Source organism: Glossina fuscipes, unplaced genomic scaffold, assembly GCF_014805625.2.
Source record: "Glossina fuscipes isolate IAEA_lab_2018 unplaced genomic scaffold, Yale_Gfus_2 174, whole genome shotgun sequence".
Lineage (NCBI taxonomy): Eukaryota > Metazoa > Arthropoda > Insecta > Diptera > Glossinidae > Glossina > Glossina fuscipes.
In genome coordinates, this window is record NW_023998517.1 from 2,206,631 (window position 1) to 2,233,661 (window position 27,031).

The window sequence follows — 27,031 nt, forward strand, 5'->3', positions numbered from 1 at the left end:
CAAGTACTAAAGAGGTTTTGAACAAGTAAGCACATTAGACCATTTTGCCATTTACACCAAAAAATTACACATTATTTTCCTGCAAAAGCGTTTTTTCATAAAAGCCCGCCTGATCCAAATTTATCAAACTTCTTTTACTTACTAAAAATTTTATTTATTTTCACTTTCCGTCAAAAAAATCTAGAAATTAGACTTTCTCCCCAAGAAAGGGCTTGTTTTTCATGACAATTCCTATATTTGCCGGGGTCTATAAAATAGATCTATAAGATCCAAATTCCTTGCCGTCAACTTTTTGCTAGATTGTTCTATTAAAAATTATACCTTTTTCTTGAGAAATCTTACATGAAATGGAGTTCGAGAAATAGACCCTCGTAGCTCAAATATGATTGACTTAATTTTTATGTCAAACTGCTACCATGAGCAAATTTTCATTATAAAATGTTAACAGTCAGGCGTTTAGGCATATACGGAGGTTTAGATTTCGTGAGAATTGTTAGATGCACTGGTATCCCAAAAATGAAGCTAGGTAGTTCAAATTTTGTAAGGTTGTGAGTTCTTTGCCAATTTACTACTATGAACCATGAAATATTCAAAATTGTGCTTTTTTGCCATATAAAGATTCAGTTTTCGTAGGAACAGTTATATGAGGAGGTGTGCAAACAATTTGTTTAATCAAATCGTATCTCTTATATTAATTCAGAATGTCATAGGTACTATTACTCATCGAGTTTTGTCGAAATATTTCGAAAAGTATGATCGAAAAAGTTGACCAATCGGAATTTTTTGCATTAACTATCCTTCTTGCGTCGAAGCACTTCGTTGTACCAAATTTCATCAATGTGTTTCAAAAGTGCCGGACCTATAGATCGAATAAAAGGAAGCAAGGCGGACAGGCAGACAAGCTTAGGGGATCGTGCTATAATTGTAAAAGGTGGGTCTTCTGGATTATTCGCATAAATTTAATATATCCTGTATCACAAGTGATATAATATATAAAAACAAATTTTTGAACTTTTCTAGTTAATAAATTATATTAACGGTATTTGCAGGTATTCATCTGAGATGATGATCATTCAAAAATGGCAATGAAAGTCCCGATGGACAAAAACTTTCGAAAAAGTCAAGAGAGGCTTTTGAATAAATGTAGTGAAAAGAAATATAAAACTCTGTAGAAGGCTCGCATTAAAAGCCGTTACTCAATTTTTTAAAAATTAAACATTTTGCTTAGAAAAGCCCTCACAATTTCAGACGCGAAGATTGCGCAACAGTGAAGAAGCGTAAATGCTAATGAAAAGCAAAATATTTCAGCTAGAGTGCTGCGCTTCCTCTTCTCGGAGCTCTGAAAGGTCGCAGCTGTACACAAAAACTAAGAGTGACGCAGGTCGTGCATCTTAAGTCTTGTGAATTTGACAAGTAAATGAAATTTAATGCAAATTCTAAGAAGAAAAGGTCTTAAGGAACACAGCTTAATATATATATAAATATATATATATATATATATGTGTATATAGTTATGTTCATCTTATTCACTTGTGCATTCACACTTGAAACTAATTAATACCGTCTTAATTATTGAGTTATTATTAATAATATATTTTAGACAATTTAGCACCTCGACTAGCGCTGTACACATATATCCACATGTATTATGTATACACGCATGCGTGCCATTTAAGCATTTTAATTTTGATTGAAATGAGTGAATAAATCGCCCGCGAACGTATTGAATAATAGTGAGTCCATGTTTTTTCCACTTTTCGATTCTAATATTTATTCGTTGAGCATAAATTTTATCATTCACTGAACACTTGCGCATGCTTGTGAATATTCGCAGCAGTGTTGTACTGTTTGTTGCTTATTTGTTTGTTGGTTTGAAATAGTTTTTTTTTTTTTTTTTCTTCTTCTTCAAATTACAGAACTTTTACTTTAATCGAATTTATTTGACCCAATTATTTGCTTTCTAATTAATTGAATCAATCAATAATTGAATTAATTTATTTAATTGTTTTATTCTTAATACTTACTTTTGTTAATAATAAATTCTAAAAAATATTAATTCTATTAATTACTTTAATTTAAGTTAAATTTCTTTTATCTACACATATATATATTTCTATATATATTTCGTTTATTTCTATCTTTTATTATTATTTATTTGTTGTTTTTTCTCTTTTAATTGTTTATTACTTTCTTACATAGCATTCTTTTTTCATTTCCTTAAATAACGAATTTAACAAATTTGAATTAAAAAAGAAAAAATTGTTTTCTTTACTGTTTTTTTGCTTTTTTTTCTTGTTTTCCTTTGCTAATATTTTGCAATTTACTTCACTTTTACAAATAAAAATTCCGCAAAAACGAAAACAAACACAAACACAAATCAATATAATTCACGCAAACACTAATAATAATGATTTTATTATTTTATTGTTCCCCAGTGGTGGTTAATTTTGAAATTAAATTTTAAATTTCAACCGCGAAAATTCACACTGTGTGAAATTGCAGGAATAATCATCGCTTCATTCGGATAAATTATAAACAAAGAGGTGTGCGCTGGTTTGCGTTAGCACCAGCCAAACCAAATATCAATCAAAAATAATTTTTCTTCTTCTGATGGCAAACTAAAGCGCAAATAATAGAAGAAACTCAAGTTAGTTTCGAGTGAATTCAAATACTGGCAACGACAAACTAAGACTTTACGTTCACCATGGTGGATATTTATATTCGCAGCAAAGGCGGGCGCGTGTGCTTATAAGCACAGAAAAAAAAAAACCTCAACATAACGTTGCAACTTGAAAAGCCGGCACCCGTATAAATTTTACAAAGACGTATTCAAGTACTCTATATGTTTGTTTATATATATGTATAAGTTTATTATTTAACTCAACTTTTAGATATTAAGGAGCAGTTATTACTATTATTTCTTAGATGCTTTTTCGCTTATAGAGTCTCTCCATTTCGTGCATAATTAGATTATGTCCCATGCGGTTAAAATATATTATTGGGACAAGGCACTAAATAGTTATGATCTATAAAGTTGCCATTGCTACTTCGAACAATTATTCAAAACTTTTCGTTTCTTATTCACTGATGCTTACTAGTGACAAAAACATTATTTATATCTTCTCTCCCAGGCTACGCTGTACTTATGGCTTTATTTGTTTGAATATCTATACAATTTGGAAACATTTCTTAAAATTCATGTAGCTTTTGTATTATCAATGCATGTCAATGCATTCTCATCGAATTATTATATTAAATTTTATAGTAACACAAAGGTATGTTTCATCCCTTTCAAGATCTGATTTTCGTTTCAATCTTTGTCAACAATTTATTTGGGAGAGGGATTAAAAGAGTGTTTTGTTTATCAAATATATTAGCTAGATCCGCCTAAGTGTCCGAGTTGGCAACAGATCTCGACTAACAACTCAATTGTCGTTGGATCAAATCTCAAGAGCTGTAGAGTTTCCAAAAAGTCGATGGCCTTAGATGGTTAGCTAACCTTTAAGATCTTAGTCTGAGAATTTCCTACTCTGGCAAGTCAGTACGATTTTCATCAAGCTTCGCCATTTTGTGAGAAAACCCACTGACACATGAATTTGTCTAAGAGATACAAGGCTATCTTTCAATTTTTGTCTTTTTCTTTTTTTCTATATGAACAAGCACTTAGGGGATGTCCTTGTTTCTGCTTTCTTTCCTCCCTCCCCCTCTCTCTCTCTCTCTCTATCTACCTATCTATCGATCTCTTTCTAAGTAAGTCACGCTATCAATTGGTGACAGCGGATTGTAAGCCTGGATTAAATGTATATCATATATTCGGACAATGCTAATATATGTTGACCTATATGTTACTTTTTGCATTAAGCAGACAAAGAGAGTTATAATAAGTGTACCTTCACATATTTCTACGATAGGATTGTAGAATATTCAATATTCGCTCATTACTGGTTGTTCTTAAGCTTTTTAAAGATAAATATCAATAAGTTTCTTTAATAGAAGAGGAAAAGATTGAATAAAGAAAAAAAGTTCACATACTGGCAATAATGAAAACGCTTGGATTTAACGCTACTTAAGCAGCAGATGGAATGACTGTAAATTAGACTTGACTTAAATGTCATAGGAAGAAAAAAAAAATTAAACACTTTTAATATTTTTAATTATTGCGATTTAGTACAATAACGATTTCAATATTGTATTACATCACAGGTATTGCCTAAGAATAGTCTTGAATCAAATGCCAATGAAAGCGCAAATATGCTTTTCTTTAATCCTCTTTAAAATATGCTCTGCCCCTGTGGCAAAAAGAGAGAAGATAAACATCAAATCGAAGTCAAGACTCAAGGCGAAGACTGGCCTACACTAGCAAAGCAAATGCATATAGAACTGGCTTTTCATATACATACGTTCAAGTGTTTTGCTACAAGTCTATTGAATTTAGAAGAAGAATAATCGTTTGGCGTATGGTGATTATAAACACGAAAGGGAATCATCATTAATATATGAAGTAGTTTGAGAACGTCTGGGAGAAGCAATTTTATAATATAGTGATAAAATAAGAAATTAAAAAAACACTTTCTATTTATTTTACCTTTAAAAGTTTATGTTTTGTTTATTTTTACTTTTTATATAACAAATTTTTTTTCTTTTCTTTTTTGGTTCCTAATTATAGTGAAAGCAATAGCAGCACTATCTAAGTAATCTATTTTGTTATTATTTATTTTAATTTGTTTAATTGTGAATTATTTTCTTAACATTTTCGAAACATGCCAAAAAAAAAACAGCCGATTATATTGGCCATGTGCAGAGTCTTAAACGCCGATTACCTTAACCTCCTTTTATTTATTGCTAGAAACCCATAAACCTATCGAAATCTCTTTCACTTTCTTTAGACCGTTAAAGAGATGAATCAATCGACTCAGGAGATCTTATCCTTTACTCGAGAATGAATATCTTTCCTCTAAGATCAGTCCCTTCAAAAAAATCTATTCTCTAACAAAACATCAACGCATGTCCCTGAATGCTTTGATACGTCCAAAAGGCAGTATAATTATTAAATATTGTGTTCATGACATTTTATCATTTTAAGAATCCATCAGGAAGGAATCTTACTCAAAAAGGACGTTTGAATAAATAATAACAAATGGATCTTGAAGAACTCTTCCTCCCCAAACAGCAATTGTGGACAAATTCTCGCTATAAAGCACATCCTCTGTGACTGGCTTAACTTGACCTTGGCTAGAAGTATTGCATTTAGAACGATTAACCCTATCGATATTCTACAATCAGCTACAGAATAGAATATCTATACACAATATATTACTTCATCGAAACTACTAGGTCCAATATCTAATGTACTTTTATAAATTAGAGCCGATAGCCAGTGTTGCTAGTACTCAATCTGTTTTTTTTTAGTCTAAGAATTTATTTCATTATTTTAAAATAATAATAATAATCACAAAAAAAAATAGTAAATGATCTTGTTTGGGTTTAGGTTTGTCTATTTGTGTGTCTAAGAGATTCTCTACAAAAGATACATGGTTTTGAGATGATACAGGCAGCTACGGAGAGACAAAAAACCTAAACATTACAAATGTAGTGCAATGTGTTTTTATTATTCAATTATCTGTCCCGGATTACCTAAGAGAAGAAGTGTTTACGATTTGCTAAAAAACTTTAAATTTCATTACCTCAACAATTAACTTGTCATTAAGGAAAAAAATTTATGCTCTACATAATCTCTAGTTAATGGTTTTTTGTTTTCGTTTGACAAAGCAATCGCTTCAAGGCATTCATGTAATGCATTGCATGGCATTAGCCAATGTAACTCTTAGCTATTTTGCAAATGCGTAGATTTCTTTGTAATTGGACAGATCTACGAAAAAAGTACGTGTTACGGTAGAGTGCGAAAGAAGGGCTTCATCAGATTAACTATATCAAGTGTAGCTTTGTTTTCTTCTTCGTTTAAGTTATTTATAGACAGTGTCATTATTACCGTCCGGTAAAGGTACAAGGTTGTACACCTATGATTGAGATGAATACATAGTAAGTAAACAGGTATTTTAGAACATTTCCATTAAATTTTATGAAAATTTCTTGTTGAGAATAAAACGCAGCATAAGAGTTATTTGAGCAAAAGCAATTCGCCAGCGCTTTTGCAAAACATAGACGCATTGGAATTGAGCGTAGCCTTACTTCTTAAGTTGGAAACTTATATACATTCCGTGGACATACTTGTTGAATATTAGAAAGCATTTCTATACCCATCACCGACGAATGAAGATGAACTCATTTTGTCAAAACCTTTGCAACGCTCAGAAGGAATCTTCAGAGATCCCAGAAAGTATATACATTCTTGACAGGAATTGAACGGATTTAAGCATGTCTGTCTGTCCGTGTATGTAATATATGTTGTAAATATTCTCCTGGCCGCAAAAATGAAACTACCAAATTTGGTAGAAGCATAGAAAGTTCTTACAAGCAAGTTGGTATTGAAAACGGACCTAGTACATTAGTACTGTGCGATATGCCGACAATATCACGTAAACTAAGAATACCTAAGTTTCTCAAAAGGAATATAAAATCGGTCTTTTGCTTCTTATTTATAAGCTAAAGCACATAAATCTCCAAAATTTGAAGGCATATCCTATGGCCGATGCTGAAGTACCAGTACAAAAAGATTAAAAATTGACCACGCCTACCCAATATTATAATGTATAAAAATGTAATATTTTTTCCAATGGTTTTATAATGCGGACAACCAGCCTTCAAACACCCCACAAAATATATAAATTCCTGGTCAGTTTCGTATTCGAAAAGCACCTAAGCATGTCTGGCTGTCCGTCTCTCTGTTTGTGCGATTGTGAAGTGTGTGTGCGTGTGTGTGGAGTATCTGTGGTGAACATTCTGCTGGTCGCAAAATTGGAAACATCGTCTGCAAATTTGCAAAAGAATTTGAAAATAGGTCAAATCGGTCAAGGAACACACGAACAATGCCCAAACACCTCTAAAACAAGAATTGTCAAAATCTTTCCTTTCCGCGTGTTTTCTTTGCTACCAATAAACCCATAAATACGTACAACAAATACACTATACAAATCTCCACTTTTATTCTGAAAATAGAACAAATCAGCCGCGCTTACCCCTTTACATAGAATATGAAAATTTAGTTCTTTTCTCATGTTTGTTCTTCTCTTTTTAGGATAATGCTACTGGGTATAAAAGATTTTGTCAGGACCGAATATAATTTTCTTAGTTGTTGCATTTGCGGTGGTTTTAGATAAATTCTGAATAACGGGGCGCTATCAAATCTAAACTGCGGTATTTTCATCGCAATGATTAAATCGAAATAATTTCGGAGATGTGCACTAAGCTCAGAACTAATCTTTCATTTCTTTAGAATCTTAAGAAATCCAGCAGTACACGGCGGACTTGGGCACGAACGTGGATCCATTGTAAACTCGTTGATTAGTACTTCTTGACAAAAACAAGAACAAGAGAATAGTACACCTAGTATACATATATCATTCATTGTGCATTCATATCATTCAAGGTACAGCCAAGTAATAGGCGCTTACACGTATTCTGGTCAGTCACATTTGTAGGTAAAAACGATAAACCAATGGGAATTGTCAATGTACACAACGATTAAATTTGATGATTTTGACCTTTCTCAAGGGCTCAAAGCAAAGGTCAAATCTGCATTTTCGAGATTCATTACTCTTGTTGTTTGATTTGAAGATATTTCTTGCCGAAGCCCGTCAAACATTTGTAGACGCTTACGATGACGCTGCTCCATCATATCGCAATTGTTGGTTTTAGCTTCAACGTTGGTCTGTTTAAAAGGTGTGATTTTGACATCAACGTCAAAGAAACGGCCTGAAGGACCAAAAAAATTCAAAGACAATGGATTGCAAGACTTATTGGACGAAAAGCCAGCTCGAATTCTCAAAAAACTTTTCAACAGATTAGCAGTTGATCAGTCAACTTTTTCTAGACGTCTAGATACGATGGACATCGCCCACAAGAAGGTAAAATGATCACCATATGAATAGACTACCACTTCGGGCGGTTTAATTGCTTGCCATGCAAAAAAAGAAGAGGTTTTTGCGGCGTATTGTGATTGGCCATGAAAAGTTGATCTATGGGTCAAGTTTTGCTTTTTGCATATGGTGGGCTCGGCAAGGTGTGGTGTGTTATGGGCTGCTAAAACCGAATGAAACTGTTACTGCATATATGCTGCTGTAAAATGATCAAAATTCATGCAAGCATCTTAACAAGGTATACCGAAAAGAATTTTTAAGAACTATATATATATATATATATATATATATATACTTATATATTAAGGGCAAAAATCTATGATTCCCATTCGAATAAAATTTTACGAATAATGTCCCAATCGGATAATTTAGAAATATTTCACGCCCTTCACGGCCTGTCGGCTAAGAATCGGATCACTAGAAAATGGAATAGATAACTTTTCATTCATTGAGAATAGTATTCAGTATGATTTTAGAAATTGTTACTTTATAATTTTAATGAAAAATTATATTTTATTGTTGGTTTTCTTTTCTTTTTTTTTCAAAATACTTCATTTGGATTGTAGTCCTTTTCTTCAATCTTCTGCCTGGCTTTAGCTAATTTTGCTGATAATTCAGAGGAGCGCAGAGTTTTATACTAAAATCATGGATAATACAAAATTTAATTTAATCGATTTGAATCGGTTCGACATTATTTATAAAATAATAATTAAAAATTACCTCAGATATATTTTTTTGTAAAACAATTTGTGATATTAACCGACGGCTTTCATTATGACCGAAATAATTTTCAAGAGTATGAGGTGATAGGGCGAACAATTCGCGTCCATTAAGACTGCGTAGCTTATTCACAATTGCATCCGAGAAACCTTTCGCTCGCAGCCATTCTTCAACTTCCTCAGGGTTAGAAGTTTGGTGAATATAGATGTGTGGAGTTATCAAAATTTCTAAATCCTTGCGACGCTCGCGTTGCAAAAGCGTAAATTTCAATTCATCATTTATAGTATTTTGAAGAAGTAAAGCTTCATTCTCACTATCAGGGTTATTACGGGCAAGCACAGCTGCAAGATAAAAAATAACAAGAGAATGAGTAAGTAAATGAAATGCAATGTGAATAGGACGAGTGCGAATCCGCGACCATACCGCTGCGCTTCATTGTTCCGCTTGGAGTGTTGTTAGCAGAAGGAGGTGGCATTGGCGGTGGAACAGGTACTGCGGGCATACTTATCGAACGAGGCATTGAGCTTTTATGTACAGTCGTCTGGGATTCTGGCTGATGTTCTATTGGCAACGTTAGAGCGTGAACAGGCCGTTTCGTTTTTTGATCTTTCATGTCGTTATCAAACATAGAAGAAACTGGCGAATCTGTCTCTCTTCCGGTGTAATCAGATTGCATGTCAAAATTATATGGCATAAGTATAGTATATGGAACGTACCCAAGATTACCGATCGAATTCCGAACTTTCCACCATTTACGTGAATCGTCGATAACCTTGAAGTAAAGAAAAGTTATTGTCATCTCAGGTGAAGCTTTCAACGGTTAGCACCAGTGTTGTAATTTATTATAGAAATATTCCCAACTATGGTCCATACAAAGTTTGTGTGAATGGTATTACAATTTCGATAAACGAGCGGAAAGGATCGTATTTTTAGAGGGGTAGGCTAATCAACGGTATATCTACTTTGAAAGCTGTCTCCGAAAGAATTTACTGAACAGAGTCGATTTATATCTGTCTCCCCGAGAGTTTATTACGAATGGTACACATTTCTTGATCAATTCCGAACATATAGATTATATTTTGATTTCAGTGCTTTTTCGAGCATTGACCTTTGGATATTGTGATTATATTGCCCCTTTTTCACCCTGGTTTTCTTACCTCTAGATACTCGCCAACGGTGACATCTAATTCTTTGTGATTATTGGCTGTTTTGTTGTAAAGAACTTCGGCAATTTTGACATTTCGACTTTTCAAGCGCTCCAACCAAATATTATTCTTGCCAGGCATAAGTAAGGGTGACGGCGATGCTGATCTAGAATCTTTTCTATTTTTAATATTGACTGGAGGTAAATAAGGCACTGGTTCATCTACAACCCAATCTGGCGACCATTCGTCATAGAAGATGGGTTGAAATCGCCCCTTGTGATTTTTGAATTGATCTTTGGGAATTGTCCAATTTGATCCAAGAGAATGCCAAAACTCGATTTCATTCTCGTCAAGACATGATTCAAGAAATACTATAGTCTCTCGCTTTAATAGGGGATCTACTACATGCTTTGGTATTTTTGCTTCGTAGTAGACATCGTTACACACTTTCACAATAGTTTGCAACGAAACGAATGAGTTATGTATGGGATCAATATAATTTTGGAAATGATTTTGTAATTTCTGAATGTAGTTTAAGGCCAACTTGTGTTTTGCCAAAATATCTTGAAACTCACTCTCCGTTGGTGGACGAGAACGAGTCACTAGCAAACCTTCGCCGTTGGAGTTGTGTTCATATTTTCTTAAATCTAATTCTTTTAATGCTTCGGCGGCATATTGCAAACGCGTAACGAAACATTCGATATCCTCAAAGCAATGATTTACGACTTGTATGTCTTTGGCGATTTGTTCCTGTTCATTCATGTTATTCTCTGCAGCGATTTCTGCAGCTTTTAGAGCGATATCATGTTGATCTTTAGCTGTTTGTGTTGATTTTCCATTTTTAGGCAAAGCAATATGGCTCTCGTTGCGATCAACCGTTACCAGTTCGCCATTGCTTAATGTTTTCAAATCCTCAACTAAATGTACAGCTGATACATCGCTTACCTAAGACAAAAAAAACAAATATAAAACGCTATGTACTTAGGCTTAACTATGCAGTTACCCTACGCAATCAGAAACAATCGATGTACTTTAATCAATTTGAATCTGATTACAATATAACTACCATTCGTAAATATATTGAGCAACGGAAGGATTGTAGGGTAACGTGTTAGTGGATTATAAGAGCATAATCGAAAAAGTTGCGTATAGATTGCTTATTATTTACCGCTAACCTGAAAAAAATGCATCTCTGTGTTAGCTAAGGTAACGCCGGGCACCGTAAATACCAATATGTTATCATATGCTTCCTTCGTATCTTTGCTAATGAACGCCACTGGCTCAGTGATAAGAGAACCGGGGAAGTTTTCAATTTCTTTCAAATCGTGATCCAACATTACCAGCCATTGGCCATTAAAACACATATACATTTTCAACGGCCATATTCCTCCACTTTTATCCAACTCAAAAAGACTCTTTAGTTTCTTTTTTGGTCGGCGTATTTCCTCTTCATTTCTTAGTTTAAATGTGGCTAAATGTTCCAAAGCATACGTCGGCTTTACGTTCGTCTCATTAGTAATCAGATTATTTTTAATTTCAAGTGTGTGCTGTGTCATTGCTTTATAATTAAAACTTCAAAATAGAACTAAAAATGAATTCTTTGAAATTAATAAAAATAGTTGGTTAAGTGATCAAAACGCTATTTGCACTTATGTACAAAATAATTAATTTAGCAAACAAAGAAGTACTGCTAGAAAGCAAAATTCGGAGAACATCTATTTGGTTGCCATTATGTTTGTCTTCATACCTATCGCCAAAGCTTGAGGCGTATATTAGTTTTGCCAAAACGTTGGCAACGCCCAGAAGAAAGTTTCAGAGACCCGACAACTTATAGCACCATCAAAATCCGAATCGATTTAGGCATGTCCGTCTGTCCGTCCGCTTAATTTCTGTTATAAACATTCTCCAAAAATGAATCTATCGACTTCAAGTTGAGCAGAAACGTTCTAAGTTCTAGCACGCAGGTTGATTTCGAAATGGGAAGCACACGCTTACAGTACCAGATAAATTGAGAATAGCTCTCTGCCTTATAAAAGAAATAAAAAATTGGCTTTTCGCTTCTTATTTATAAAATAAAGCCCATTAATCTACAAAAACTCGGAAAGTGTATTCAATGGGCGATACTGCAGTACCAGTACAAAATGGGGAAAGGTTGACCCAATATTCTAGTGTGTCTTACTTAGTATAATTTTTTTCCAATACCTTCATAATGCGGAGAAACATCAAGAATGTAAATTCTTGGCGAGTTTCAAAATCGAAAAAGACCTAGGCGTGTCCTGTTGTTCGTTCGTTCCTCTCTCTATCTGTGCGACTTTGTAGTATCTGTGGTAAACATTCACCCGTTTGCAAAAATAAAGATATCACCTACAAATTTGCGAAAGAATTTGAAAATGAGTCTGATCGACAATGGTTTTAAGCTAACCTCCTAGTCAGAATTATAATTTCTAATCAGTAGATAAACAGCTATTGAAAAACTACCAGCTATTTTGCTTTACAGAACCGTAATCGTCCAGAATGTATAATTCTGCGTTCATTAGGAGATAAATAACAAAAAATATTTTCAATTCTCGAAACGTCCATTTTCGTTACATTGCAATACTCTGTGGATACGTTTCCAAAAATATATATAAATATATTTTTTATAAAAATATATTTTTTCTCACAAATAAATTCATTCATAATCGATATCTCAGTAATAAATTTGCGAAATTGTTCTAAATTAGCAGGCGTAGCAGAGTCGACTTAAACAAAATGTAACCTGCGTCGCACATTGTTTTTTTTTTTTTTTTACGTAAATTTTGATAAGATAAACTTTAACTGCAGTCTCCGTCGAATTTTATTTCGTAGTAAGTCAATAGTAAAAACACCAAATATTTTAATTAATTTTGAGGTAAAGAAAATAATCTTAATATTGATCCTAAATATTTCACCACTGGCTGCTGTGATTCGGAACAGAATCGTTTTATTATTTATTATGATGAAGATATTTAGTCAATTTTTTTAATCACTTGATATTCTTTGCGAAATTTTGTAATTATTCGAACACTACTTTAGCACGTCAATGGCCGTGATTAACAATCGAACTAACATTGATTCAATCAGAGTGGTTTGGATTCATTGCTGAAATATGAGCGAACTGATTCTTATCAAACTATATAAAACATATGACATGCTATCGTAAACATTGATAAAGATGAACATTCATTAGGCGTTATGTCATAATCAATGGAAAAAATCTGCAGGACTATTATTTTTAATTATAATTAAAAATTTCACTACTAAGGGTCGCATTGCAATGACATTGTTATTAATTTTGTAATAGCTAGATGTATGCTCCACAATCATTGCACAACCATTCTTAATCATATCTTGACTTAATCAGTCTGTCCGTCCCTCCATGCGAAAGGGTATTTTAAAACTTGACAAATAGATTCTTGATTTATCTCCGAAGATTTCGAAATAAATTCTGTTTGATAGAATAAAAAATCGACCAAAAAGTTGCATTTGCTATTTAAACAGATTGTAGTCGATACCTTTCCACTTATACAAGATATCGGTTTAAAATTTTTGCAAAAATAGGAAATATGTATGTGTGGTATATATATATGTGGTATATATATATATATATATATATAGGGGTGTGTGTATGTATTTTTGCGCCAGTGCATATTTTTTCTTTTTATATATATCTACAAACAGGTTACTCAACGAAAATATTTATATTGCGTGCGACAAGTGCATTTTAATACGTTATTGAAATACGTAGGATATCGCAAATAATGTTCTGGAGGAAATTCTTACGTCACATGTTTTTTAAATTTTTAGTCATAAGGAGTGCTCTTATGATGGAGATAGAAAATGATCTCGACTAACAACAGGTCAATGACCATGGATTCGAGTAGAATTTTCAATAAAGCCGATAGCCTTAGAGGCGCTAATGCTTTCAGATTTTACTCTGATTTAATAATAATAATAATAAAGCGTATAAGTTAAGGTTTCCATTTTTGATTTACACAATAGTTTACAAAGGTGAAGTCTTTGTCTCTCTCTTGTTTGTCTCTCGTTTTTTAAAATTGATCGGTTTGCGGACAACTAACAATGGTTGATGATACATTTTTCAAAACTTTCCAAAATTAGTATTGAATTGTATTCGCCAGATGTGATCTGAAATTGCACAAATCAAACAGGGTAATAAAAACACTCTGTGAACATTCTGGTTTCGCTTGAAGAGCTTGGAACAACATTCAACTTGTCTTAGTTGGCTATATCTGCCGCGTGCCTTTATTTAGCTCAAAATGCGTGCCTTGTTTACAAAGCAAATGTGCAAATACGAGACTGTAAGTCGTTAACACAGCAATAAAGGAATAAAATTATACATGAATGGCGCTCATAAAACTTAGTTATAAGCTCTAAGAAATAATATTAAGAAATTTTCCAAATAATTAACATTTGCATGTGTACAGCCAACCATTCAGCGCATGTTACGTAGTACAGAATTTTTGGATCTTATTTACATATATTTTCACACTTATTAGTGACATGTTTAAATTTTATAATGAATTAATTAAATTTATGTTGCAATCTTATTTTCAACAAAATTGCATTGAAGGTTATTTATTAAAAAAAAAAAAAAAAAAAATGAAAATGAAAATTCAACAATCGAGAAATTCATTGACAGTGTTCATGTCCATGACAATTTATTGCAGTGTGCGTGAAAAAATGTAAAAAAAAAAAATTAATATTTTTTAAATGAACGTAAAATTTTAAATAGATGTAACTGTGTAATTGCTTTTATTAGTTTAACTGGTACTGAAACATTTGAAAGTGACTGCCTACACATTTTAAGCGGTATGCAGGGGCAGTCGAATTTGTAGAGCTATAAGAAACTTAACCAACTCAGCCAGATTAGCTTGCCGTTAAAGGTTGAATAATTTGCTCCTCCAAACTTCGATGGAAAAAATGGGAAGGGCTTTCGTACTTACGTTATGTGCAAATCAAAAAGCAAAGATAAGAACAAGCATTTATGGTAAAGACAATGTGCCTGTTCGCTATAGTACATGTGGCAGTAATTGCAAAACATCTACACTTTCAGTTTTACGTTTTCTCAGACGAAACTTACATATGGACGTCCATTACCTTATGTATGCATATAAAATTTTGTAATATGCTAAGTGCTCCTATAGGTACCAAATTTTGTGTGGTTAAGTGAAATAGGTTTTAGTTACAGTGTCTTGACTGGTCGACATGCTTACGGGTAACCATATATAATCTGCAGCCATGGGCCGAGAGGGTATCTGAGATATCAGCTATCTATTTGAATTTTTGCAAAAGAACTAATTCTAACAAAGCATTGGATGGGTGCTTTTGCTAATCAAGTTTTTTTTACATAAATCTATTCCTTATAGTTGTGAGACCTTGAAAGTACATATCTTAGTTTGCGAAGAAACCAACTCAGGGGTAGTAGGTAGAAAATTTATATAAATCATCCGAGCACTTCTATGCAGGTGCATGATTTACTTCTCGTTTCATTGCTTTTCGTTGCTCATCTTACAAAGGATGAAAGAATTGTAGCGAAAAATTCAAAAACTTCTGTATTCTATTAAATAATACGACAGCCAGCCACTCCCTACAGTAGCCATATATATAAACAAGTGCTTCAATAGTATATACAAGCGTCGCGTATAGAATGGCAAGAAAATCGTGCTTTATATTTATTTCCGTTTCAAGTAGATTTTTGTTTTTATTTTATGTTTTTCTGATCGTTAACTTGATGTTGACACTCGCAACATTTTATTGCCCAATCATTGTTTAAGTGAATCCGAGCATTGCACTGAAGGGTTACTGAAAAGAAGGAGAACATAATCAGAAAAAGGAGATGATGATCATATCAATGTGAATTTATGGCTCTGTAGATGTACTAACTTCTTGGAAAATATCCGGAAAATGTTTGAAGGAACATAAACTAGATTCGAATTAGCACAAAGTAAATCGGCAGCAGAGATTCCCTTAAGTTCGTTGATGAGAGCAAATAGTTCAGACCAAGCTTCATCCTGATAGCGTAGTTTAGAAAATTGTTCAGCTAGAAAATCCAGAAGGGAAACAAAGCACACAAAATTAAATGCTTTCCTTATTAAGAAAAACGCTTGTATATGAAAAGGTTTACCTATAATACACTGAAACGTTGGTCCAACTGTAGCATTTGGGGCCGCAGACTCCGATATTCCACCGACTATCAAATCGATATCCATGAAGTTTCTATACGCATTTTTCAATTTATTCAACTCCTGTCAAGAAACAAGGAAAAATGACAGACGAAAGTCTATTATTGGTTAAACATGATGAGAAAACTATAGCTTTTTCTCTTGCGGTACAGAACCCTTAAGAAAAGCCAGTGAGCTTGGTAAAGACCACTAGAAAAGTGAACACTTCCCCTTTTTAGACTTTTATAAGCTATTGTGACTTGGGTCGCCCTAAGGTCGGTTACCGAATATTGTTTACATTAAAAAGCATTTAGATGTATCGCTAATTAGCTTGCAATTAAAGAGCTTTCGTTGGCCGATCGGCTACGGGCAAATATTAAAGGTTTTGGTTTTGTTTGCAGTTTACAAGTTTTTAATAGCAATGCGTTAAATTCATTGCTTTTGTTTTTCGTTCATATAACTGCTATGGATGGATCACAGGAAAATGATCATCAAATATGCAGGTGGATGGAAGCTTGACATGATCTTTCGACTTGATTTCTGGACTTGATGGAATTCCATCGAATTACTTAAATCTTGCGCTATCGACCTATGTGGTGTTATCTCAAAGATTTTTAACTAGTGCTTAAATTTAGGTGTTTTCCCTTTTTGTTGGAAGAGTAGTTTGCTTACTCTTATTCCAGTGGAAGGAGACAACTTGTTGAGAACTGCAGAGGCATTGCCAAGTTGAGTGTCTTGCCTAAGCTGTTTGAGCGAATATTGACTCAGCGTTTGGCATTAGCATGGCTTTCGGAAAGGGCGATCTATAGTCACCAATTTGTTAGAGTTTACTTGTAATGTTTTCAAGGCTTTTTTTAGTGGCTCTCGCACAGATGTTATATGCACTGATTTAAGCAAAGCGTTTGATATGGTCAACTACAACTTACTTATCTTTAAACTCAAAGCCTCTGTCTTCCCTTTCTATTTAGTGAAATGGATAAGCTCTTATCTGCACAATAGATCCTTCAGGGTTCTGTTTAACTTCGTCAACTCGGATGAATTTCACGTGACGTCTGGCGTACCTCAAGGTAGCCACTTAGACCCATTTTATTGCTATATTTGCTATATCTCTTTAGATTGTAAAGAAAGAAAAGATACATCTGCTAAACGCTGTAAAGCTTTTTTGACCTGCTTAATTATAATTCCAAATCGGTCATGTCCATAAAAGTGCTCTTATGCAAGCAGATTGGACTTGTAGAACCAAATTTAGAAAACTTGTTCATGTTGCTTTATGAAGTTTTTGAAGTTTATCCTACCAGTAGCCGACGATAGAATGATAAATAAACGGCATCATCCGTGAAGCATCCAGTTTAGGGCAAATCTTACTTTTCTGACTGTTCTTGGCGGCAGACATATAAGTTTTCTTATCAAAATCCAACGCCCATTTCCACCCATTTACATACCTTCAAAGCAATAAACTTCCCCAGATCATTCCAATTATTTATATTTGTCTTCTTGCATTCTTCCAAATATTTCACATATGGCTTAAGTCCATGATCACGATTGCGTTGAATATCAAAAGCCAATATATCCCAATGAGTGGGCGGTAAATCCCTCATGAAATTTGTTAACAACTATTCTTAAGTATACATTAGTATTAATGAAAAAATTCGTAGAATTTTTAGATGTACAATAAACTTACGCTATTTTCATATGTGGCATCCATTTTTATGGCTTTTTGATGCAATAACGAATATAATACGTCGTTGAATTTTTTTGTGGTATATTGAAAAGTGGGATTATAAATCTCTTTCTTCAATGCGAAAACGTTCGAGGAATATGTTATGATTGGTGGTGGGCTAACATGTTTCTCGCCACTTCGGGAGCTAAGTATAGTGTATTCTACTAAATGATCAGAATTGCGCAATATATTTGGAATCATTGAGAAAAAAAATCTGATACCCGCGACACCGAACTCATTGGATATTTGCTGTTCGTTATCGCGTATAATCTTCTTATTGATATTCGAAGCCAATGAATTCCCTATGACCTCGGGTAGCCATTGTTCGAATACAATATGCCGATACATCAGAATATTAATAGTTTTCGCCTTCTCAAACAGCATTTCATCATTCCATTGAGGGTATTTGATTTTTAATTTTCGAGCTATACGATTATGATTCCGCATGAAAATTGTATAGATGACAATGGTGTAGGGATTGTTGTTGACACGCGAATCGCCAGCCATAAAACATAACTGTTTATTCATATCGGCTTCTTTTATAGAGCAAAATTTATGCATGCGTTCATTAGGTACCAGAGGTAATAGTTCATCTCCCCGCTTTAGAGAATTTGTTGATTTCAACAAACCGTCCTTGTACGAACGCATAAGCTTTTGTTCTTCATCCGCAGAACCATACAGTTGAGAGAGATCTAGAGTGGGCGTGGCTTGGTTAAACTATTTAGGAATACATATGTAAGTCTAATAAGTGCACGATAAGATTAAGTGGTTTTAGATGAAATACTTTCTCTGGAGCAGCAAACGTGCAGTTGTCCCCAACTGTTAGTGCACTTCGAACATAGGTGAGACATGTATCAGGACCGTACTTCAACGATATGTCTTCGCTTAATAAAGGCGCACATGCGGGATGACGATAACGCGGTTGAAGTTTATGATTTCTATTATCGCAGCATTCAATCGACGAACCGTCGTCTATAAAAAAAACATTGTTGACATCTGTTCTTAAACTAAATTTTCATTAGATTCCTTAAGTTCCATAGGAAATGTGATATGTAGAGGAATATAATTGCAAACAAATAAAACGAGTACCATAGAAGGTAGGCCCAGATTTATTCTAACCGTTATTCTTGTTTCTCCCCGTTTTAGAATCTAATATGCAAGTTCATTAGGAATTGTGATAGCAGCGGATACAGCGGTGGTCTGATGATATTCTCTCGAATATCCTCAGCCTTTTCTTCGTACGGTTTAAGTACTGACCAACATTTTCTGCCACTAATCAATTGTCAATTATATGGCATGGCTTATATACGATTAGAAGCAGTTAAAAGAGAATTTAATTATATAGCCGAAGAAATATGATGCATCCATAATTTTATTAGCATTAATAATTTTATCTAAAGCCTAGCTCAGTCATGACGGGATGGTAGGGAAACATACTTAGGAGTCCTGCGTTGTTAAGAACACTGGCGCGTCCTTCCCTCATCCTCTCCTTTAATTCGAAGTTATGATTCCTTAAGACTCAGTCTCTCAAGTTTCAAAGAATTTTTAAGACGAGTAATGGAAAATAGAAACAGCGCTTATTTTCATCGCTTAGACAAGACTTATCATTCTAGAAATATTCGGAGAGCTTTCTTAGGAATTGTACATAAAATTAATTATAAAAGCAAACGGAACTTATATAGATGTTTGTGCAACGCACATGATTCCTCGACTATCACTAACTTGATTAAAATCTTATGCATTTTCTGCTCATAGCAGATCAACTCTTATACGCTTTTCACAAATCCTTGCGAATACTTGCATACATATATTGTTCAGCAGAAGGATGCACGCATTCGTTTAATATAAATTAATGAAGATGAAATCAGCGAAAGAGCTTCCCTGCACCAAAACTATAGCATAATAAAGACGTACTTACACATGGACATTACCACTGGTTTACTTAGATCGTGTTCTATGAACTGCGCCCATTGTATTATGGCCAGACTTTTGTTGCTATCGTCAAATTGTTGTTCCTCTTTGCCCCTTCCTAGCTCTTGTAGTTTTTGACTTATAAGTAAGGGATTTGGTAAATGATTAAACATCTAGAACATTTTTTAAATAATTATTTTTTATGAAAATAAACTTTGAAATAATTACTTGATGAAAACCATCCTTGTAGTGCCGCGGTAGCAATCGCCTAAAGGAATGAAGGTAGTCCATAGGTTGATTATGTAACATTTCCTCACACTGCTTGGTCAAATCATTGTTTCTCGGTAATTTCTTCTTGCTAAGCATTACTGCACACTTGTCTCCACTGATATTAAGAGGAGCACATTTACTATGGTATGCATTTAGACTTGCTTTGAGAATTTTTTCGCTAATAGAACTCTTCCGCTGAGCTCCACCACTCGGCAGAGTATCCAATAATTGGGTATGTGATATGCTGCCATTTTCCACTATTACGCGTCGTTTCAATAAGTTTTTCTCTAATCTTAACTGATCTGTAGAAAATGTTGAAATTAAATGAAAAAAAATCATTTCTTACCTTTGCTCTTGATTGTACGATTGAATGGCATCGGTGAGAAAGCCTTCCCAGTCATCTGATGTTAGAGAATTAATAACCTCCCATTCCTTTTCGCTTATAAATGCTGATGAAGCTAATCAATAAATGTAATTTTATTTGATTGTTATTCAAATACTTTTCTTCGACAAACACACACCGTCTCGAAAACTGTAATCAATTGTTGATCCCCTTAAAAGTTGTACTTGAAATATGAATATAATCCACGATCGGCTGAACATGTTCCTTTGGCTTGCAAAAGTTTACATTATACTATTCTGCTGTCGTTTCTTCTTCCCATTTACTTGCACGATACTGATTTCTATACATAAGAAAGATTCATTCATACGAAGCGATTGCAGATTACAAATAATACCAAAACAAATGGATGTTCGACGTTCGATTATATGTGTGCATTCGTACTCTCTTTCCACTTTCCCTTCTAATCGCTCGTATTTAAGTCTTTCTTTGTTAGTGCTGATTTCAAAAACCGTATCTACCGTACATAGACTCTCTCCCATTTAGTGGCTATTAAAGAAATGAAATATAAAAATATCGTTATCAGCAAAGAGTATTGTCACGAATATTACCAAATTGAAATATGTATGTGAACACTATCTCTATGACGAAAGTGAGCGAACAGAACCATTGTCGAAGGATGTGTTGAAAGTCGCATTGTTTGTAACATTCGAAATCGTTCACGGTGTATAAATTCTTCCTTAACCAAAAACTTTTAATATTATTTGGTCCGTTTCTTAACTACTAGTAATCAGAAGCATAAGCTCTGCCTTAAGCCTTAAAAAAAATTTAGATACCTTCTTGAACTTCCCAGCTATTGTAGGCATATCGGCATGGTCTAGCTCACGTCCGATCTCAATTTGTCTCTTAATTTATAATTTCGCGATGATGAACACAATTTTGATTTCACACCGTAGATACTCCTAAAAAATATATGTGTAACCAAAAATTACAAGTCGGTATATGCTAATATAAAGGCCTGCCATACTCATTTAAAGAAAAGCTTTAAAATTGCTAGTTTATATGAGGTCGCGTTTAAAAAACTGAAAAATATTGTGTCGTGAAATCAAATCCATTCAAAAATAGACCGATGCAGATTTATAGATGCATAATTCACGGATCTTGCATGGATGTTACTGGATTGTGCATATGCGACGACAACGTGGATATTCTCCATTATTTGGCAGTGAACTTCAAAAACATAAAGTTAATCTGGAGCCCATTAATATTCAACAACAGTTACTATGAGCGACAGCTTTCCCTACCGGACCACATTAGAAGAGAAGTAGTATTTAAAAAAAGAACCATGCAAAAGCATTCATCTTGGTCCATGGGGGCCTTTCTCCAAGTGGTACATAAAAACGAAGAGTACGTAGAATATAAAAATTTTAAAAATATATCCATATATCTGATTTTTACACAAAGGGAATAATAATATAGTTTATAAAGATTCAAGTAATATGAGCTATTTGTGTACCTTTATGAACTAAAACAGCTTCTCTTAATTGAATCAGTTATAAGGTCTGTATATAGAGAGATTTCCGGTAAACACATTTTATATAAGGAATTCTTAGATACATGTTCACAATACCATTAGTTTCAGGAGATGTATTTTATATTTTGGTAGTTGTTGTTGTTGTTCTTCAAATATTTGACTTTGTACGGTGTTCGATATTAAATGTTCGCCTGGCCTTTATCCTTTTTTCCGTTCTCATATTCTATCAGTTCCATTTTTCATAATCCGTCACGATTTCGCGGCATTTGTTTTTCGAACAAAGACAGTAAAAGCGATTTTTGGATCTTAATTCCACCTGTTCATTGCTTCAAAAGCCAGCTTATCTAACCTACCAGAGTATTGTGTTTCTTATTATAACACAGGGCAGTTGATATGACCCTATCGCTGAAAGATGAATAAGACGATACCATCCATAATTTGCACAATTTTCACCATAGCTTCTCTGAGATATAATATTAAATTAACTAAGTACAGTTGTGATTAATAATTTAATATTAACTAATTATAATGGTTGTCAGTTGTTTGCCCCAAAATATTATAAATTTAAATATTTAAAAGACCTCTAAGCTATTCCAAGTCAATATTATTATTAATTTAGCCAGAGAATAAATTCCAACAGTAAAAGTCTTAAAGCAGTAGCGCATCTAAGGCCATCGGCTTTATTAAATACTCAGCCGCACTTAAGATTTGAACCAACGGCCGTTGAGTTGTTAGTCGAGTTCCTCGATCTACTCGGCCACTCAGGCGGATTCAAGCAATTAAAACCTAAAAAAACTTTTAAGAATCGGAATCACGGACCCAATATTGAATATCCAAAGATAACAATTTGAAGTGGGTAAGTCTTCAGATTACCCAGTAAGAGGTATTATTACTTACTCTTTCTCTCGAAAATGCCACGAAACACATTCATAGACCTAACAATAATCATACGTGAACCTTGAGTTGTGTACCTATAAGTAACTTCAAGAACACACATAGTGCTGCATGTATGAAATATTTAACCGCACAACAAGAACTTTTTGGCTTGACAGATATAATTGCTTTTAGTTTCTTATTCTCTTATGGTGTGTTGAACGTGCTCACAAATGATTTCAACACATCCGCCAATTACCTTTAAGATATGTGTACTTGTCCTACTAATATTTGTATTACGATTTGCTTCAAGAGATATTGCTATTCCATAATCTGCATTACCTAAATCAAAATAAAATAGGATTCTGATAATGCGTATATAACGAAGAAGATCTTAAATTGGCTCTCTATTGAACTGTAAATCATACCATTTGCCGTATATAGGCCCGAAAATGTGACTAAACATCGGAATAGAATTTGTATGCCTTTCATCCATAAATACCCCAAAATATTTAAATAATAATTAGAATCTAATCTTAATAAAACAAAGAGGATTCCGTAGATATTCCGTTCCTCTGTCACGTTGCCACTATTGTTGCAGTGTTTTTCTTTTTTTTAGATGAGTATTTTTATCTTCACACGCTCAAAATTCGATATACATAATATCGCTTACGATATTCAATGTTTCCATTAGAGAATTGTCGCAGTGGCTACACTGTTTTTAACAATAAAGCATTTTGCAAAATTTGCTTATAGAATTTTTCATAATTTTTTTTTTTTAACTTAAGGGTGAACATATATTAAGATAAAATGCCAGCAATTGAAGCAGAAATTTTGGCCGAGAAAGCAGATAACCTATGTCAACAATCGAAGCCTATGTCGGGTCCGATTATCGGCATTATCTATCCTCCACCTGAGGTTAGAAGTATCCTTTTTGTAAAAATCGAAAAATATATGCTGTTAGCAAACGCAATTACCAACCTGATATGATTGCAAAGGTTTTCCTATTCAGTTTTAAAAATTTATTAAAAAATAGATATTGTTGATAAAACCGCAAGTTTTGTAGCTAGGAATGGGCCTGAATTTGAAGCGCGTATTCGTCAAAATGAGTTGGGAAACCCGAAATTTAATTTTCTAAGCTCTGGTGATCCCTATCATGCATATTATCGACACAAAGTAAATGAATTTCGGGAAGGAAAAGGTAAAAATTTATTTGTCATGTTTTGATTAAAATTATTATCGTTAATCAATTGCGTAGATGCAAGCGCAGCCAGCGCGGTGACGGGCATTAAGCAGCTCTCGGTGACAAGTGCAGCGCAGCAGAAACAACAGGAGCTGCTTAAGCAGGTTGCAGAACTTCAGTTTGTACCTAAGGAGCCGCCACAAGAGTTTGAATTTATTGCCGATCCTCCATCAATTTCCGCTTTGGATTTGTAAAGTTTAAAATTGGACATGTATTCGGGGATTTTTAAACTATTGTTCTCACATTTCTTTGGCAGGGATATCGTTAAATTAACAGCCCAGTTTGTGGCCCGTAACGGTCGTCAATTTTTGACGAATTTGATGAATCGTGAACAACGTAATTTTCAATTTGATTTCTTACGTCCCCAGCATTCCCTTTTCCAATATTTTACTAAGCTTTTGGAGCAGTATACCAAAATTTTAATACCGCCAAAAGACCTTTTAGCCAAGCTAAGGTCAGAAAGTGCTCCTGGCCGGAGTAGCGTGAATATAGTATTAGAACAAGTTAAATATCGCGCCAATTGGCAGAAACATCAAGATGCCCAAAGACGCCGGGAAGAGGAGAAAATTGAGAAAGAACGAGGTATATGAAACAGTCCGATTGTTTTACGTCTAACCCTATGCTTATTAATCCATTGCAGTGGCTTATGCTCAAATTGATTGGCACGATTTCGTAGTGGTTGAAACTGTAGATTATCAACCATTTGAAACGGGTAACTTTCCACCGCCCACCACGCCTGAAGAGGTTGGAGCTCGTGTTTTAATGGAAGAACGCTTACAAGAAGAGGACGGTGATATTGAAATGCAAATCGAATCGGACGACGAGGATAGTCAAGATGCCGTTGTATCGAACGCTGTGAAATTATCTCAGATGGAAAATCGTGTTGGTATTCATATTAGGGATGGCGGATATCAACAAGCCAACAAGAAAGACAACATACAAGTACAGGATATGGATGAAGCATCCAGTGATGAGGAGACAGTAACTACCACAGGAAAAGTTCAACCGCCTGTAGCGCCACTTATGCCACCAACACATGATAAAGTTGTTGTCAAGAAATATGATCCTAAAGCGACTCAGATAAAACCGGTCAAGCCTGCTACCACGGATGAATATCTTATTTCACCTATTACAGGTGAAAAAATTCCCGCATCGAAAGTAGCTGAGCATATGCGCATTGGTCTATTGGACCCACGTTGGGTCGAACAACGCGACAAACATACGGTCGAAAAGATAAATCAAGAAACAGTGTACGCTGCAGGAACAGCTATTGAGGCCAGCCTTAAACAATTGGCCGAGCGTCGTACAGATATTTTCGGTGTTGGCGATGAAGAAACAGTAATTGGTAAAAAGCTAGGTGAAGAAGAAACTAAAAAAGACGACCGCGTTACGTGGGATGGTCACACTTCCAGTGTCGAAGCGGCAACCAGAGCAGCGCGAGCCAATATTTCAGTAGTAGATCAAATACACCAGATTCATAAGGTCAACCAGAATACCGATTTAAAAAGCGTGGAGCAATTTAAAAGAATTACTCTACAATTTTTTAAAATGCATAAAAGAACGAATTATAAAGAAAGATATTGTTTTTGCATGTCCGCCACAAGGGTTGTAGGAATATACAAAATCGCTTATTATTTTCTGAAAATTTCCCTTCGCGGTATACATTTCTAACAAAGCATAGCCCACACTAATTTAGTGACGTTCTCTTTTTTTAGTTTTTGCTACTGAACTAGTGCCCAAGTTGCCCAAGTTTGAAAAACCCCTATGAAATTGTAAAAACCTGACCTTTTTAGATATTCGTGTACAAGCGAATATGCACGCAAGTAGACGGGATGCACAGGACCGCTTACTAAAAGATACAAATAACTTGAACAAGACGCAGGATAAAAAAAACTGTCCGCCTTAAACTCGCACAAATACAGAGTCAATAAACATTTTTATGTACATACACATATGCGAATTTTTTATAATTTATTCTTTCATGCACATTAAGATTTTATTTTTATGTACTTTCTTGACTTTTTTAAACTAAGAAACACGTTTTCAATTATATTGATAATATAGGAAAAAGGATTGCTGCCGGATGAGGAAAAAGAAAAAATTGGCCCAAAACCAATAATTAATAAACCTGCAGCAGTGAATAGTTCACAGTTGCCTCACCAAACTACACCTAAGCCACCACCTCATCCGGTGCATAATCAATCATTACCGCAGCATCATCATCACGGCGTGCCCCAACAGCAGCAACAATCGCATGCTTTGCCTCAAGCTCCACCAGTTATGATGATGCCCATGCGTCCGCCTCCAATGATACGTAAGAAATTTTTCTAAGTAATTTCAAATAGAAGCTAACTAACAAATATGGTGAACTTCGTACTCCTCAGCACCTCCATTCCCTGTAACTGGTTATATGGGGCAGATGCCAGCGGCTGGACCGCCGCAAATTACGCCGGCTCCACCAGTTCTGGATCAGGGTATTGTAGACGAAGAACCACCAAACAAGAAAATTAGATCAGAAGATAATCTCGTACCCGAAGCTGATTTCATTGCTATGCACAAGGTATAATATACTTTGAAGCTTCTGCACAATCTTTGCAAAAGTGACTTATATTTTTTTATAACAATTTTAGAGTCCCGTCACAATTCAAGTGCAGATTCCTAATGTTATTGACAAATCTGAATGGAAACTTAACGGTCAAACAATAGCTGTGTCCTTGGCTTTGACAGATGCAATTTCACTTCTTAAAAGCAAAATACAAGAGGAAACCGGTATGCCACCCGCTAAGCAAAAAATTTCCTATGAGGTATCATTGACTGCAATTATATTATAAATTGACCAAGTGGTAAATACATATATTTCAATAGGGCATGTTCTTCAAGGACAGTAACACTATGGCGTATTATAATTTGCTGAGTGGAGCAACTGTGCATTTACAAATAAAAGAACGTGGCGGTCGTAAAAAATAAAGAATTATCATTAAATAAATAAAAAAATCCGTGAAAAAATATGTTAAAATGGAATTCGATGAAAAATTATGT

At 34.4% G+C, this 27,031-nt stretch overlaps 4 protein-coding genes across 11 annotated transcripts in view; 1 reads left to right on the forward strand and 3 right to left on the reverse strand.

The window, feature by feature from the left end:
- LOC119641720 (peroxidase) overlaps positions 1-2,063 on the reverse strand; it is a 28,305-nt gene extending 26,242 nt beyond the window's left edge. Inside the window, exon 1 of the mRNA XM_038040533.1 lies at positions 2,025-2,063. The gene's annotated coding sequence lies outside the window, so the exon portion shown is untranslated. The remainder of the gene's footprint in view (positions 1-2,024) is intronic.
- A 6,499-nt stretch (positions 2,064-8,562) lies between these two features.
- On the reverse strand, positions 8,563-12,976 carry LOC119641747 (epidermal growth factor receptor kinase substrate 8). 7 transcript variants are annotated; one of them, XM_038040578.1, is made up of 6 exons: positions 12,832-12,976; positions 11,077-11,486; positions 9,914-10,846; positions 9,180-9,528; positions 8,757-9,097; positions 8,563-8,673 (listed from the first exon to the last, which is right to left on the reverse strand). In XM_038040578.1, exons 2-6 carry the CDS (start codon positions 11,455-11,457, stop codon positions 8,578-8,580), a joined length of 2,100 nt encoding a protein of 699 aa, XP_037896506.1. In that variant the 5' UTR covers positions 11,458-11,486; positions 12,832-12,976; the 3' UTR covers positions 8,563-8,577. The 7 variants fall into 7 exon arrangements, with proteins under 7 accessions (XP_037896506.1, XP_037896503.1, XP_037896508.1 ...); XM_038040575.1 differs by having other exon boundaries at positions 11,077-11,927; XM_038040580.1 differs by having other exon boundaries at positions 11,077-11,473; positions 12,832-12,854.
- A 2,605-nt stretch (positions 12,977-15,581) lies between these two features.
- Positions 15,582-20,688, reverse strand: LOC119641752 (peroxidase). 2 transcript variants are annotated; one of them, XM_038040589.1, is made up of 10 exons: positions 20,524-20,688; positions 20,349-20,460; positions 19,961-20,294; positions 19,740-19,905; positions 18,606-18,793; positions 17,783-18,538; positions 17,544-17,714; positions 16,065-16,185; positions 15,824-15,980; positions 15,582-15,742 (listed from the first exon to the last, which is right to left on the reverse strand). In XM_038040589.1, the coding sequence occupies exons 1-10, from the start codon at positions 20,603-20,605 to the stop codon at positions 15,703-15,705; spliced, it is 2,127 nt and encodes a 708-aa protein (XP_037896517.1). In that variant the 5' UTR covers positions 20,606-20,688; the 3' UTR covers positions 15,582-15,702. The 2 variants fall into 2 exon arrangements, with proteins under 2 accessions (XP_037896517.1, XP_037896516.1); XM_038040588.1 differs by having other exon boundaries at positions 20,349-20,451; positions 20,503-20,688.
- Positions 20,689-23,482: 2,794 nt separating this feature from the next.
- LOC119641733 (splicing factor 3A subunit 1) lies at positions 23,483-26,998 on the forward strand. Its single transcript, XM_038040551.1, has 9 exons — positions 23,483-23,674; positions 23,786-23,950; positions 24,008-24,182; positions 24,249-24,574; positions 24,633-25,474; positions 26,057-26,306; positions 26,377-26,552; positions 26,623-26,796; positions 26,858-26,998. The coding sequence occupies exons 1-9, from the start codon at positions 23,560-23,562 to the stop codon at positions 26,957-26,959; spliced, it is 2,325 nt and encodes a 774-aa protein (XP_037896479.1). The 5' UTR covers positions 23,483-23,559; the 3' UTR covers positions 26,960-26,998.
- The last annotated feature ends 33 nt before the right edge of the window (positions 26,999-27,031 follow it).